Source organism: Camelina sativa, chromosome 11 (genome assembly GCF_030686135.1).
Source record: "Camelina sativa cultivar CO46 ecotype springtype chromosome 11, ASM3068613v1".
Lineage (NCBI taxonomy): Eukaryota > Viridiplantae > Streptophyta > Magnoliopsida > Brassicales > Brassicaceae > Camelina > Camelina sativa.
This window is the reverse complement of record NC_141890.1, coordinates 30,514,643-30,528,683: the sequence shown is the minus strand read 5'-3', so window position 1 is coordinate 30,528,683 and position 14,041 is coordinate 30,514,643. Positions and strand designations below refer to the sequence as shown.

The 14,041-nt window shown below is 39.4% G+C and overlaps 3 protein-coding genes and 2 pseudogenes across 6 annotated transcripts; 2 read left to right on the top strand and 3 right to left on the bottom strand.

Moving 5' to 3' along the window:
- Positions 1–429: 429 nt before the first annotated feature.
- On the top strand, positions 430–1,806 carry LOC104728433 (putative fasciclin-like arabinogalactan protein 20 pseudogene; annotated as a pseudogene). The gene has a single exon (XR_015573024.1). The product of XR_015573024.1 is annotated as a putative fasciclin-like arabinogalactan protein 20 pseudogene (transcript).
- Positions 1,807–2,257: 451 nt separating this feature from the next.
- Positions 2,258–4,827, bottom strand: LOC104724464 (mitochondrial import receptor subunit TOM20-4). The gene is made up of 6 exons (XM_019233116.2): positions 3,636–4,827; positions 3,408–3,486; positions 3,147–3,316; positions 3,003–3,050; positions 2,612–2,704; positions 2,258–2,533 (listed from the first exon to the last, which is right to left on the bottom strand). Exons 1-6 carry the CDS (start codon positions 3,747–3,749, stop codon positions 2,396–2,398), a joined length of 642 nt encoding a protein of 213 aa, XP_019088661.2. The 5' UTR covers positions 3,750–4,827; the 3' UTR covers positions 2,258–2,395.
- LOC104728432 (disease resistance protein RML1A) lies at positions 3,918–7,645 on the bottom strand. Of its 3 annotated transcripts, XM_087473665.1 has the most exons (4): positions 7,103–7,645; positions 5,901–6,975; positions 5,532–5,810; positions 3,918–5,445 (listed from the first exon to the last, which is right to left on the bottom strand). In XM_087473665.1, the coding sequence occupies exons 2-4, from the start codon at positions 6,015–6,017 to the stop codon at positions 3,964–3,966; spliced, it is 1,878 nt and encodes a 625-aa protein (XP_087329791.1). In that variant the 5' UTR covers positions 6,018–6,975; positions 7,103–7,645; the 3' UTR covers positions 3,918–3,963. The 3 variants fall into 3 exon arrangements, with proteins under 3 accessions (XP_087329791.1, XP_019088660.1, XP_087329792.1); XM_019233115.2 differs by lacking the exon at positions 7,103–7,645 and having other exon boundaries at positions 5,901–6,994; XM_087473666.1 differs by lacking the exons at positions 5,532–5,810; positions 5,901–6,975; positions 7,103–7,645 and having other exon boundaries at positions 3,918–5,138; positions 5,215–5,314.
- On the bottom strand, positions 6,024–7,578 carry LOC104724463 (disease resistance protein RML1A). Its single transcript, XM_010442953.2, has 2 exons — positions 7,103–7,578; positions 6,024–6,975 (listed from the first exon to the last, which is right to left on the bottom strand). Exons 1-2 carry the CDS (start codon positions 7,576–7,578, stop codon positions 6,024–6,026), a joined length of 1,428 nt encoding a protein of 475 aa, XP_010441255.2.
- A 1,724-nt stretch (positions 7,646–9,369) lies between the features above and the next one.
- On the top strand, positions 9,370–10,017 carry LOC147934629 (secreted RxLR effector protein 161 pseudogene; annotated as a pseudogene).
- Positions 10,018–14,041: the final 4,024 nt, after the last annotated feature.

The following is a 14,041-nucleotide window of genomic DNA, read 5'->3' as shown; positions in this document are numbered from 1 at the left end:
ATTGAATCATTTTCTATCAAATATGAATGATACATTTTTACAAGTAAACTATACAATCTATTGTTTTAGTTCTTTGTACAGCATTTGAGCATCTCTCATATATGTGGATATTGGATTGGAGGACATATAATCAATTTGTTGTTAGGATCGGTTCTTCTTGCATCCAATGTATTTTTTTGTGTATGATTGTAAATATATATGTGATTACGATAATTATGATAAAAATTTGGTGATTTGTAAGAAAAAGATTGAGGTTGGATTCCATTTCTTTTACAGAATTTAATCAATAAAAATAATTTTTTTTGAATAACTTAAATAAAGTTTCAACAGTAAAAAACAAATGGGCCTAATAAAAGCCCAGAATTGCCCCCAAAAAAGCCCAGTAAACTCTGTTTCCCGCTCTTTAATAGGATGGACTAAAAACAAGTGTAACTTCCCTTGCAACGGCTTTTCTCATCGAGAAACCAAAAGAGAAAGCTCCAAGAACGCATCAATGGCGTCAAATCTTCTAACTACCTTCTTCCTCCTATTTTTCGTTCTCGATCTCAATCTCGTCGCACCTTCTCTGACATCTGTTTCATCCGCCGTGGAAGTCCTCTCCGATTCAAGCTACTTCTCCATGGGACTCACTCTAAAGCTCGCGAGCCAAGATCTAAACCTCGACGACTGGCAAGAACTCACCATCTTCGCACCTTCTGATCAAGCTTTCACCAGATCCGGTCAACCTTCGCTTCTCGATATCAAGTACCAGCTCTCTCCGACGAGACTCTCCGGTGAATCCCTTAGAAACCTCCCGAACGGCGCCAAAATCCCTACTCTCAGATCTAACTCATCTCTCGTCGTCAGCAACTCTTCACGATTCGGAGGTGGTAAAGCTTCGATCAACGGCGCCGTGGTCCAAGACTCCCCTGTTTTTGACGACGGTTACATCGTGATTTACGGATCCGACGAGTTTTTCACATCCCCGACGAAGATCTCCGACGATTCATCATCGTCTTCTTCAACCCCAAACCCTACCTCATCATCTACTGGTTCGATCCCAATCCCTAGTTCAGCGACTCGTACTGCTCCAAGTCCTCCTAATAGATCTAAACCAGTAGTGAAATGCTTCAACATCTTTGAATCGGCTTCAAGATTGTTAATGTCGAGAGGCTTCGTGATCATGGCCACGTTTCTCGCTCTGCAATTGGAAACTTCAGGAAACAACGACACGAATATGATCACAGTCTTTGCTCCAGTCGACGAAGCGATTCCAAATCCAACCACCAAGTTCTCCGATTACGCTACTATCTTCAGAGGACATGTGATCAATCGACTTGTCTCTTGGAAAGATCTTCAGAAACTTGCTTGGGAAGGATCGATTCTGCAAACTGTTCTCAAAGGGTATGAAATTGAGGTTTCTTGGTCTGGTGATATACTTCTTCTCAATGGAGTCCCACTCATCTATCCAGATATGTTTGTCAACGATTGCATTGCTGTTCATGGCTTTAATCAGATGATCGAACCGAAAGAGAAACAGGTTGGTTTGGGAGAGTCTATCTCAGTGCCTAACGATGGAGAAGAAGAAGAAGCAGTAGAAGGTGTTCATGAAGAGTACTCTTCTCAGTTAGGTGACTATGATGGTCTTCACTGATTTCTACAAGACAATTTAATTCAACAATAATGTAGAGAGATACACATATTAGCTCTCATACACATTCTCTGATTCTCTTAATTCCATAATCTCGAATATGTTCAGAGTGTTGTTTGAAAATGAATATATAGTTCTGATTTTAGACTCTCTTTTGGTGAGTGTTACTGCCTTAATACCAGTCCATTTGTTGTGATGTCGATGATAGTACATGGAATCAGTGCTTTATTTTTCTTCATAGTCTCTGAGGTTGTTGATAGTTCTGGACGTAAACCATGTTTGTGAACCTCTGTATGTAGTACTAGAGCCTGCACTTTAGTACATAAAGAAGAATTAGTCTAAAGAACAGTAGCTAAAAATTCATTCACTGTAACTGTATAATGTTTTTTTCTTTCTAGACTTAAAACTTCATCTAGTCTATAGGCAAAAGAACTTTATTCAGATGCACTATTCTCCTACTATTGGTAGGGCAACTTGAGGAGCCTCTGTGAACATAGAATTGTAGATCTCAATTCCTTGAATCAAGACCAAAAGATAAACCAGGTTTACTGTTTTCCTTTACAAGTTTACAGAAATGGTGATAAATGACACAGGACAATATGAGTTCATGAGAAGTACTATTCTGAGTTAAGTAACTATGCTCTTCACTGATTTGTATGTTAATTTCCAAAGGAGAATATGAATTCTTTTACATTTTCTGAGTTGTAATAATGAAAAACTCTTTAGCTTGAAAATGAATAAGTCTTTACACGCTCTTGGTGAGTGTTACTGCCTTGGGACCGGCATCTGAGATTTGGCAAAACTAAACCACGCAACAACGCCAACGGCTAAGATGACCCATCCGAGCACGTCATACTTGAAATCACTCTTCTTTTTCTGCTTCATCGTCTGTGAGAAAATCGTCTGTGAGAAAGAAAGAACAAACATGTTAAATTATCATCAAACCAAATTAGTAGTGTAGTGTTGAATAAAAGAAACAACCTTGGCATTGTTAGATGATGATGGTCCACCGACACCGCCCAATGGTTGTGGGCCTAAACCATGTTTGTGAACCTCTGCATGTAGTACTGGAGCCTGCAGTTTTCACACAGAGGGAAGGAGAATTGGTCTAACGAACAAAAACCAAAGATTCATAACCACAGCTTCACTGTACAATGTGATTTTCTACACTAAAAAAAACTTCATCTCTAAGCATAAAGATATGATGCAGATAAATTTTCTCTTTCAAAGAGTCACTATATATACCCACTGATCCAAAGCACACCAGGCAGTGTTCCTATTCCTAAGAAAACTAGAGAAGCCTCGACAACATGTATATCCTCAATTCCTTGCACACAGGACCAAAAGATAAAACAAAAGACCACAAGTATACCTTGGAAGCCAACTCCAGGGATTTCTGATAGGATTCGTTCCCCGGTTGCTGCAAAAAAATACATGTCAAAATTACAAAATAGCACACACAAAAAAAAACATATAACAATCAATCACGAAAGAAAGAAAGAGACTAAATTATTACCTCCTCCAGAGCTCGTTGAAAGAACTGAGTAGCATTCTCAAAGTGATCTATAGCCTCGGTTTGATCAGGAGTTAAAAACCCATATGAAACGTGAGCATTACCAATGACCCATAGAGCATCATGCTTCTTTGGATCAATTAACAACGCCTCTTCCAGCTTCGAAATGGCCTCTACACAAAAATCCCATCTTCTAATTACGGATTCCAATAGTTTAAAAATGTTGTACATCTTATCAGACCATAAAGACTACTCTTAAGTCACCTAGAATCATTTGCTTTGACTCTGTGATTTGTTGAAACTGTGCCACTTCCAGTAAAGCTCCTCCCCATCTCGTCAAATTCTATTAAGCAAAAAAAAAAAACAATCCAATTTGAATTACGCAATGAAATCACAATTTCTTCATCGATTTTCTCATAAATTATCAAAAAAAAAAAACACACACACACACACATGAATGAACCCAGAAAGAAAAAGAAAAATAAGACTAACATCGGCATCTGAAGGGTTTTTGATGTAGGTAGCTTCGGCAACTTTTCGAGCATGTTCAAAGAACACCAATCTCTCGATTTCACCCTGCATATCCATTTCACTCTGCATATCCATGGCGGCTTCTCGATTCTTCTTCTTCTTCCGTCACAACGAAATTTTGAGGAAGGCGAGCCATGTCATCTCATACATAAGTCGGTTCACTCTTCTCGTCCAATGAAAAGCAAGAGATGGTTTAACGGGCCTTATGGGCTTCTTACTAAAGTCGGCCCAACGAATATCGTATAAGGAAACTAAACTCTTTTTTTATTAAATAACACCAAACCACAAATCATTGCATCTGAAGAAACCAGCAATAAAAAAGCAAAAAAACAGATACCACAAGGGAACCAATGCATAGCAAACGCCAAAGATCTGTGATGTCTTCATCTGTAGTGAGCTGAACAGCTTCTGGCTCATTGTACCTCATGAAGATTCCCTTGAAAATGGTCTCGAGGGTATCATCACCGGATCCTGAGACTGGTCTCAAACTAAGCTCTGTCTTATTATCATCATTCATCTTCATTTTCTCCGGAAGAAGCTTCTTAAGCCAACTCCAGTGATCTGTATGTTTACTGTCTTTGATGTTTTCATCTTGAGGTACCTGAAACGCTTCTGGTTCTCCATCCATGTGGTGGTTTCTGTTGCCTATAGTTTCAGAGTAGCCCACTTCGATGCCACTACTCAAAAAGATCTTCACACCACATTCCATAATCTCGACATCACTGGAGCTGAAATCAAACAGAATCTCTTTCGGAGTCACGTCCATAAGGCATCTGTTTTCTTCAGGAAATACGTCACCACAAAACATAAACAGATGTTCTGATAGAGATCCACCAGACACAAACGGATATATGGATTCTGTAGTGCAGTTAATTTTGACACCTTTGCTTCTTATAAAACAACGTATCTTATTAAATGCGAAATTCTTGATTGGCGAAAGCAGAAGGCAAGCCTTAAATCTTGAGAACGCAGAAAAAGCCTCCTCACAACCTGGTGCCAGAGAGATGGTTATGGAGTGCCCTGTAGTTTGGTGAGTGAACTCCGCAGGGATTTCTTTACCTGGCAAGCATATAGACTTGTTACCCGATTGTTGTATGATTCCTCTTTTTGATTCTTTATCCAGTTTCAGACAGTTGTAGAACATCAATTTCGAGATTGGTCCGTGGAAAGTGCAGCATACGCTCTTGAGTGATATACAGTGGTCTGCAAATAGGGTCACCAGCGAAGGGGAATGACCCTGAATTGACACCAGTTTTGAGCAGTTTTCGACCAGAAGAGATACTAGATGCGGGAGACCTATGACGCAATCTGGAATCATCTTTATATCACTGTTGTGTAGGTCTAACTGTGTTACACTCTCTGGGACATGTGTTAATCTCTTGAGGCTTCTGCTGCCTATCTGAAGAAGATCAAGACGTGACCAGTGTCCAACAATGGACGCAGGAAATTCTTTAATCATTGTGCCTGCTACATAGAGACGCTTGATGTTACTCGAAATATCTGGAAAACTTCTCAGTCGTGAGCACTTATTCATTCTGACCTCCTCAAGAGATGCTAGGTTGATGTTGGTGGGAATAACTTGTAGCTTAATGCAACATGACGCATCCAGCAATTCCAGTTTCTGTAGATAAGAAATAGAGAATGGAATCTCCACCAAACTCTCACAACCGGCAAGTGTCAACGTCTTGAGGTTAGTAGCGTTCGAAAGATTTGGGATTTCTTTCAAATTAGAGGAATATCCCAAATTTATTTTCTTCAGATTTGTAAGGGGCTGCATGTCAAACACAACAAATAAGGAATATCATACTTAGGTTCAATCACTAGTAAACAAACGTATTCACAATATCAAATACCAACCTGGATTCCTCCCCATAGCTTCTCCAACTTGCTGGATCCCATATTCAATTCGATGAGACATTCTGGCTGAAATGTCAGAGGAAGACTTTTTCTCGGGTATGAACCCCAACGTAGTAACCTTAGACGAGGTAGATATTCCATATCCTCTAACAAGCTAACACTTCCATTATAGAAATTTAAGAACTTGAGATTACGCATCCTATTAAAGGCTCGCTTGCTTATAGATGACGTCTCGATCTTGGAAATATCAAATGATATACCTATGACGGATTCAGTACCCTACCAAATATTGCAAAAGAAGACTGATGAAACTGTTATCACAAACAGAAGAAGGCACTATCCAGGGTATATATATAGATAAGAACTTACTGTTTCATTTGCCAACACATCACGAATCTCTTTGGCCTCTACTAAAAACTGACGTTTCCCCGGTTCGCCCTGTTGAACAACAATTTCTCTACCCAATTGTTGTAGTAGACAATGCATCGTTATTTACCCATTAGTAGACACAAGAGATCTAGCGGCTAAGGTCTTCAACCCATTTTCGACATCCAAAGTACTGTCAGCGAGCATGCTTGTCACATAATCAACATGACTTTTATGGTTGAAAAAGCATGCAATATGAAGAAACAAAGATTGATGTCGCTCCGGCAATTTGTCATATCCCACTCTCAAGACATTCTCAATTTTTCTATCAAAATTAGTTTCAATCCCATATAATCGACTCCGCCACTCATCCCCGCTCTCCCCATAAAAAGAAGAACCAACAACACGAAGGGCTAATGGAAGATTACCACAAAGCTCTACTACTTTTCTTGCAAGCTCTTCGAAACCATCTAGTGGAGAATTTTGTTTGAAAGCAGATAGACATAAGATCTCAAGAGCTTCCCGTCCACATGGATAATCTACATGGTAGATATCGTTGATCCCATGTGCCTTCAAAATACTTTTATCTTTTAAGGTAATGATAATCCGACTTCCAGGACCGAACCAAGAACTTTCTTTAGCTAATACCTCTAGTTGCTCTAGATCATCCACATCATCAAGAACAATAAGCACTCTCTGGTTATGTAGCCATTCTTTTATTGCGCCTAGATGATGTATCTTCATATCCTTTTGGTTCAAAATTTCAGACAGAAGCTTGTTTTGCAAACACAACTTCGAATCATAGTCATTAACATCAATGTTCCCCATAAAACAGCTTCGCCGGAAACCAGTAGAGAGTTGGTTAAATAAAGCTCTAGCAATGGTTGTCTTACCAATTCCCGAAGGACCCCAAATGCCAATCATCTTCACATCATCAGACTCGAGGCATAACAAAGAGTCCAGTTTCGTCAGATGAGCTTCAAGACCGACCATTCCCTCAAAATCCCTCGACGGAGTAACGTTCAGTTTCTTGAAAACATCTGTAGCAATCTTTTGGATCATCTCTGCTTCGTTAGCCCTAAAAAAAGCAAACAAAGTCATGTTGGTGAGTCTATTTAAATGATAAAACTTCACCCGTTGAAGCATCAATTAAGAAAAATAAAACATTCTAATCATTAATTGAGCAAAAAGAAACAACGACAAACCAGTTTAGAGAGTGTTCTCCAGCTATGGCTGCTACATCAGTCAAAGCTTTGCCCCATCTCGTCTTCACTTCCTCGGTTTTCCCTTGACATGTTTTCTTGAAAGTACTTCCAAAGTCTCCTGACTGTTTCCGTACATCAGATGGATGAACTTTAAAAAAAATAGTCAACACAGCCTGCCCCGAAGCTTCTTTGCACTTCAAGATTTCCACCAACTCATCTAAACACCAGCCAGAAGAAGCGTACTTCTCCGAGAGCACCACAATCGAGACTCTAGATTCACTAATCGCATGGACGAGCTCAGGTCCGATCGTATGGCCTCTCTCGATCTCTTGATCCTTGAACGTAGTGATCCCTTTGCTTTCGAAGTGACTGTGTAAATGACTGAGAAATCCAGCACGGACGTCTGGGCCGTGGAAACTCGAAAAGACATGGTATCTCTTCAAGTCAAACGGTAAAGAAACTGAAGAACCAGCCATGAGAATTAAAGTAAAAGTGAGATTGGAAGAAAGAAGGTATCACAATGGAGTCTATATATTAAGGGAAAAAATGAATTTTTGTACAGAGTAAAAACAAACATATTTCCCACTTTCACTATAAAAGGTCGAACGTGTAAGAGAAACAACAAAGAAGTTTCTACAGAAAAATACAAAGTTACAAACATGTGTCCCCAGCAAAGTCGTCGACGACCACTGACTTTATGCTTTCTGTAATCTATTTTGTAAAGCTTGCCTAATTAGCATCAGCTTCTGTGTGTTAACAAGAATAAGTTGAAACTTCCACTGATTGCGATTTTATTAAAAATCCGGAGATAAAGATAAAAACCAATTTTCTAAATATTTTAAGATAAACCAATTTTCTAAGATAAAAGTGAGACCAATCCAAGGGATAAACTTTTGTCATTCCAAAAAAAACTAATTAGACAAGAATTCAAAAACATCTTCACAAATCTACGCAAATTTCACTGTCTTCAACTCCTTATAGAATTCAAAAACATCTTCACAAACCATTCCATATTCCCATGTGTACATATCAAAATGCTCATTTCACTCAAGAGTAGATTAGATTATAACTTTTCTATCCCCAAATCAGATCAAGTACCTCTTTTACATTATTATCCTTTTATAAGATGCTCCTTTCTCAGCCGACATGACACGACAAATCTCTGAAGATGCAGCATTTGAACAAGTGTTTGAACTACTCCAGAAGGACATGACTTTAATACGAAAGCAGAGTATCGAGTGATCTATGACGGCTATTATCAAGACTCATACAGATTTAGAAGGCACGAGAAGCTTCTAAAAGATTGAATAGCTTCATGTTTACAATTGGAATGTAAACATGAAGAAAGTGGGAAATTTCCTAAAACATAAAGAAAAAAGAAATTGTCCAATTCCTATTAGGATTAGATTAGGTAGTTTGCTAATTAAATAGCTAATACCTAGATCTATAAATAGGGATGCTAAAGCAAGGTTGAGTTTCAGCACAAACAAGAGAAAGTTAACCTAGCTATTAAGTTTTAGTCTTTAAGAAAAAAGAGCTAAAAACTTAGAGAGAGCAAGAGGTTTCTTTAAGAGAGTTTTGAGAGGTTAGAAAATTGTTTAGAACAAACTTGTAAACATATTTTCTATCAATCAAAAGAGAGTTTAAAGAAATCAATATTTTCATTATTCAGATCATAAGTTCTCACACTTACAATTGGTATCAGAGCAACACTTGTTCGGATTACTACAGGTGAGATTCTGCGGACAAGATGGAGAGCTACGGAGATCTGATCAACAATAACAAAGTTTTCTTGGATGATGGAAACTATGGGTTTTGGAAATCAAGAATCAAATCTATCATAGGAGGTATTGATCGTCTTGCTTGGAAGACTGTTCTAGAAAAGTGGGAGGAACCGACGATCAAGGACGAGTCAGGCAAGCGAATTCCCAAACCCGAAGCCGACTGGACTGATGAAGAACATAAGAAATCCAAGTACAATTCAAGAGCATTGAGTGTTATTCATTGCAGTGTAGGAAGGAAGCAGTTCGATCTAATTCAGGGGTGTGAAACTGCTAAGGAAGCTTGGGATATTCTGCAAATCCAGTATGAAGGAACCGCAAAAGTGCAAAGCTCAAGAAAAGACATGTTGGCTTCACGATTCGAAAATCTAAGGATGGAAGAACACGAATCAATATCAGACTTTAGCCAAGATACCTATGAGCACATCTCTGAAATTGTCAAAAGACATTGATGGAAAGGAAGTGGATGTCAAGCAGTACAGGGGAATGATTGGAAGTTTGTTGTATCTCACTGCTAGTAGACTTGATTTGAGTTTCAGTGTTGGAATATGTGCAAGATATCAATCGAATCCAAAACAATCACACCTAGAAGCAGTCAAACGGATCATTAAGTATGTAAAAGGGACTGTTGATTTTGGAATTTGGTATTCTAAAGACTCAAATCAAGGTTTAGTTGGATATTGTGATGTAGATTATGCAGGGAGTGTGACAGATCGGAAAAATACTAGTGGAGGATGTTTCTTTCTGGGGAATAATCTCATTGCATGGTTAAGCAAGAAACAAAATTCAGTTTCTATGTCTACAAATGAATCAGAATATATAGCAATGAGAAGTTGTTGTACTCAATTGTTATGGATGAAGCAGATGTCAGCAGATTATGGTATGGATTCAGGAGTTTTACAGGTGTATTGTGATAACAAAAGTGCAATTGATATTTCTAAGAATCCAGTTCAACACTCAAGAACCAAACACATTGATGTAAGACATCACTTTATCAGAGAACTGGTTGAGAGAAAGCAAGTTCAGATTGATCATGTTGATACTGAAGATCAGCTAGCAGATATATTCACAAAGGCTTTGGATTCTAATCGATTCACAACATTGAGGAATTCAATTGGGGTGTGTGAAATGTGATTCTGAGTTGATGCTGGTCAAGAACGAAGTGTAAGGAAGATTCTGGGTTTGAGATTGTTTAATTAAGTGTGTTATTTAAACCGGGTTATTTGCGGTTTTGGTTGGATTTTAATTTTTAGGTTAAGGTATGTTAGGTGTTGTCTTCGGTTGTATCGACGGATTAAAAAAAAACAGAGATGGTGAGAGCGACTCGACAAGGTTTGGTAAGAGGAGGAAGGAGATCGAAGGTGAATCAAGATGGTGATTCTCAACGACCTCATCTGATCGACGAATCAAGCAGTGATGATGATCGATCAGCTCTTGATAAATCGGGGGGGAGGGGTGATGTTCAAACCAATTCAGTAGGAGTTGAAGATTCCGCAGAAGACAAATCAGAATCAGCTTGTAATGATGAAATCGCATCTGACAATGTGGAAGAAGAGGTTCGAGATAAGGGCAAATGAGTTGATTCGAATTTTGAGGGTTTTTGGGTTGAGGAAGTCTTGGTGCAAGAGCAGACTGAGCGTCACACGGTTAAAAAGAGGAAGATGAAGCAAGGGTCTTCTTCCATTGCCGTGCGGTCTAAATCTGCAACTATTAGTGCTAAGAGTGTTCGTGCACAGGGGAAGTTTAGGTCTAATGTTTTTGTGTGCAAAGCAGCTCAAGCAAGGTATGCAAATATTTTTTCTTGGAAGGTTACAAAAGAAAGACAACTAGATTTTTCTCAACCAGTTGACTTTGGGATTCTTGATAAGATTATGTATCTAGGGTTGCATTTTTCGGTACAAGATTTGCCTGTGTATGTCAAAGAGGTGGTTTGTGAGTTTTATGCGAATCTGCCAAAGGAAAAAACTAGGAATGGAATTCAAGTGTTTGTTAGAGGTCACTGGTATGAGTTTTCTCCTAGCGCTATCAATGAGGCACTTAATCTTGAATCATTGTCTCAAGAAGAGAAGCAAGCAGATGCAACTGTAGATAGGCTGAGTAAAAATGAACTTGCAGAAGTTCTGAGTGGTCGCGACAAGTTGTCTTGGAATCAATTGAAGGTTAGGGATCTACCGGGACAAGTTGCAGCTCTTTTCATGTTGGCGAGTTATAATTGGGTTCCTTCGGTTCATAGGGATCATATTTCAATCGATCGTGCTCGAGTTGTGTATAAGCTTGTTCAAGGAATTCGGTTTGATCTACGACAACTAATTTATGATCAGATTATGGATATGAGTTGGATTGATACTACTCGGTGCGTAATGTTTCCTAGAACCATTTTCGAAACACTTAAGGTTCAAGAAGGTCCGCTTGAATGGTCAGATGCAGAAGAAGAAGTAGCTGCTGAGTTTTATACTAATGATGTTAGGACTAGGCGAGCTTATGCGGTTAAACACAATTTGCTTCCTGTGAATGAAGACCCCACACCAGTTTGAAGACAAATGGATGAGGGATCTTCTTCAACTTCTGAGGTAATTCAGTTGGGTAGCATTCGTATGCCACAGGTTGATCAAAAAAATGAGGAGAGTTCATATGCAGCTTTGGTGGACACAACACAAGCTCTACAGAGACTTACTGAAGTAGTTCAGAGGCTCATACAGAATCATCCACTTTCCAAGATGATTTGAGTTGTTTTTAACTGTTGTTTTCTCAAGCAGGGGGAGAAGGAGAAGAAGTTGGTCTGAGATTCTGGGGGAGTCTAGCTGGTCTGAGATTCTGGGGGAGCTTTGTGTTTTCATTAAAACTTTGGAAGATTTTTAGTGATCATTTTAGTTCATTGTGTTTGGATGTTTAACTATGGCTTGATGATCGTTTTTGGTTTATGATATGAACAGTTGACTATGGTTTAAAGATGTTTGTTTTATATCTAAGCCAAAAATTCTTCTGCTTGAGAAGCACAAAGTTAAAAAAAGGGGAGATTGAAGATGCAACATTTGAACAAGTGTTTGAACTACTCCAGAAGGACATGACTTTAATACGAAAACAGAGTTTCGAGTGATCTATGACGGCTATTATCAAGACTCATACACATTTAGAAGGCACGAGAAGCTTCTAGAAGATTGAAGAGCTTCATGTTTACAATTGGAATGTAAACATGAAGAAAGTGGGAAATTTCCTAAAACATAAAGAAAAAGGAAATTGTCCAATTCCTATTAGGATTAGATTAGGTAGTTTGCTAATTAAATAGCTAATACCTAGATCTATAAATAAGGATGCTAAAGCAAAGTTGAGTTTCAGCACAAACAAGAGAAAGTTAACCTAGCTATTAAGTTTTAGTCTTTAAGAAAAAGAGCTAAAATCTTAGAGAGAGTAAGAGGTTTTTTTAAGAGAGTTTTGAGAGGTTAGAAAATTGTTTAGAACTAACTTGTAAACAGATTTTCTATCAATTAAAACAGAGTTTAAAGAAATCAATATTTTCATTATTTAGATCATAAGTTCTCACACTTACAATCTCCTCCTCCAAAGTGCACCTAGGCAAAATCATATCTTCTATTAATTACTGATTTCAGTAACAAATATCTAAAATTATGAAAGTTTAACATAAAGAGTTCACATTCCCTGACAGATTCAATCAAACGAATCTAAAATTATCATCAAAGCCTACTATTTCCGATAAGTTCTACAAAAATCCTCAATTCGATTTCCGCCATGAAATCAAAACACGAAATGAATGAACCCAGCCAGAAAAAGAAACAACTAACATCGTAAGGGGCTTTTGGTGTAGGTTGCTTCTGATACTTAGCGAGCATGTTCGAAGAACATCAATTTCTCCATTTCACTCTGCTGCATATCCATGGCTTCTCGATGTTGATGTACGAAACTGACAATATTAATAATACGAATCTTAATGGGAATAAATCGGAGCTGGTCATTTTATTAACGTTGAATTGAAGTGAGAGTTTACGGAAAATGACAATCAAGGAGCCAAGCGCAGTTAATACGAAAATAATTGCTCTTCTCTCTCTAATTGCCCAAAAAATGGATCTCTTTCTCTGACAACGACCTCTGGTATTTATAGTGGACCATTGTCCTAGGGTTTCTTCTGTCCCTCTGTAAAATTACGATTTTACCCCTGCGGCCAGATGGGCCAAATCCAAGACCTCAGGCCCAAAACTTCATAGGATCTTCTGTTTGGGCTTCTATAAATGTTGGGGGCAAAACCCATATCCAACAATGGTCCCCCCTAGTCTGATGTGCGATGGCTTGCTTGAGCCCGTCGGGTACAGTTATGTGTCTCTAGGTCCGTCCTGCAGAAGGAACAAAAGATTTTTAAGAGCTTGAAGGCCTCCCGGAAGGTTCCTGGATGAATAGCGCATTGCACACGTTTTTCGAGGCATCCGGGAGATTCCAGGATGAATAGTGCATTGCGCACTTTTTTCGAGGCATCCGGGAGATTCCGGGATGAATAGTGCATTGTGTACGTTTTTCGAAGCATCCGGGAGATTCCGGGATGAATAGTGCATTGTGCACGTTTTTCTAGGTCTCTCGGGTTTTAAATGAGGGTTTTGCGTGTTCTGCACGTTTCTCGAGGTGCGAGAAGTGGAGGAAGCTTAAAAATTAGGGTTTTCCTTTTTACCTCGGTCGACGCGCTGGTCTCCCCATATATATTTGTTACCTTGACCTATTTTTTTTTACTTCTATCTTTGCTTCCTTCTCCAAAAAGTAAATTCTCTCTCTCTCCCTTATCTTCTTCTTCCCTTTTTTTTGTGTTTGTACGACCCTGGTCTCGCCGCCGTGACTCTCTCGCCGTGTTACCTCGCCACCACCGCTGGATCCGGCCGGTTTATTCCGCCGGTGACGCCTCCTTGCGGCTGGATCCGATCTGCGCGTGCTCAGCCCTTCCACCGCCATGGAGCCGACCAAAGCCGTGAGTCGCTCCGCCTCCATACGCCTCTTGCCGGAAAGCCCAGCTCTTATCTCGCCGCCAGCCGCTCCCCGACCAGCCAGGTCTGGCCAAATCCGCCGATTGCTTCTCGCCCATTGCGCCACCTTGCTTGTCATCCGGACCAGGACCGTTAGGCGTCCTGGTCTCGCTCGCCGTGCTTCGCCATCCAGGCCA

Bases quoted from the DNA above. Each gene is read 5' to 3' on its own strand.
- LOC104724463 (XM_010442953.2), bottom strand. From the start codon at position 7,578: ATGGCTGGTTCTTCAGTTTCTTTACCGTTTGACTTGAAGAGATACCAT. The intron at 6,976-7,102 runs GTTTGTCGTTGT...TGCTTTTTTTAG, and splicing joins GGAGAACACTCTCTAAACTG to GGCTAACGAAGCAGAGATGA.
- LOC104728432 (XM_087473665.1), bottom strand. From the start codon at position 6,017: ATGCATTGTCTACTACAACAATTGGGTAGAGAAATTGTTGTTCAACAG. The intron at 5,811-5,900 runs GTAAGTTCTTAT...AATATTTGGTAG, and splicing joins ATGTGTTGGCAAATGAAACA to GGTACTGAATCCGTCATAGG. The intron at 5,446-5,531 runs GTTGGTATTTGA...TTTGACATGCAG, and splicing joins AGCTATGGGGAGGAATCCAG to CCCCTTACAAATCTGAAGAA.
- LOC104724464 (XM_019233116.2), bottom strand. From the start codon at position 3,749: ATGGATATGCAGAGTGAAATGGATATGCAGGGTGAAATCGAGAGATTG. The intron at 3,317-3,407 runs GTGACTTAAGAG...ATTTTTGTGTAG, and splicing joins GTCAAAGCAAATGATTCTAG to AGGCCATTTCGAAGCTGGAA. The intron at 2,705-3,002 runs GTATACTTGTGG...TGAAAACTGCAG, and splicing joins CCCTGGAGTTGGCTTCCAAG to GCTCCAGTACTACATGCAGA.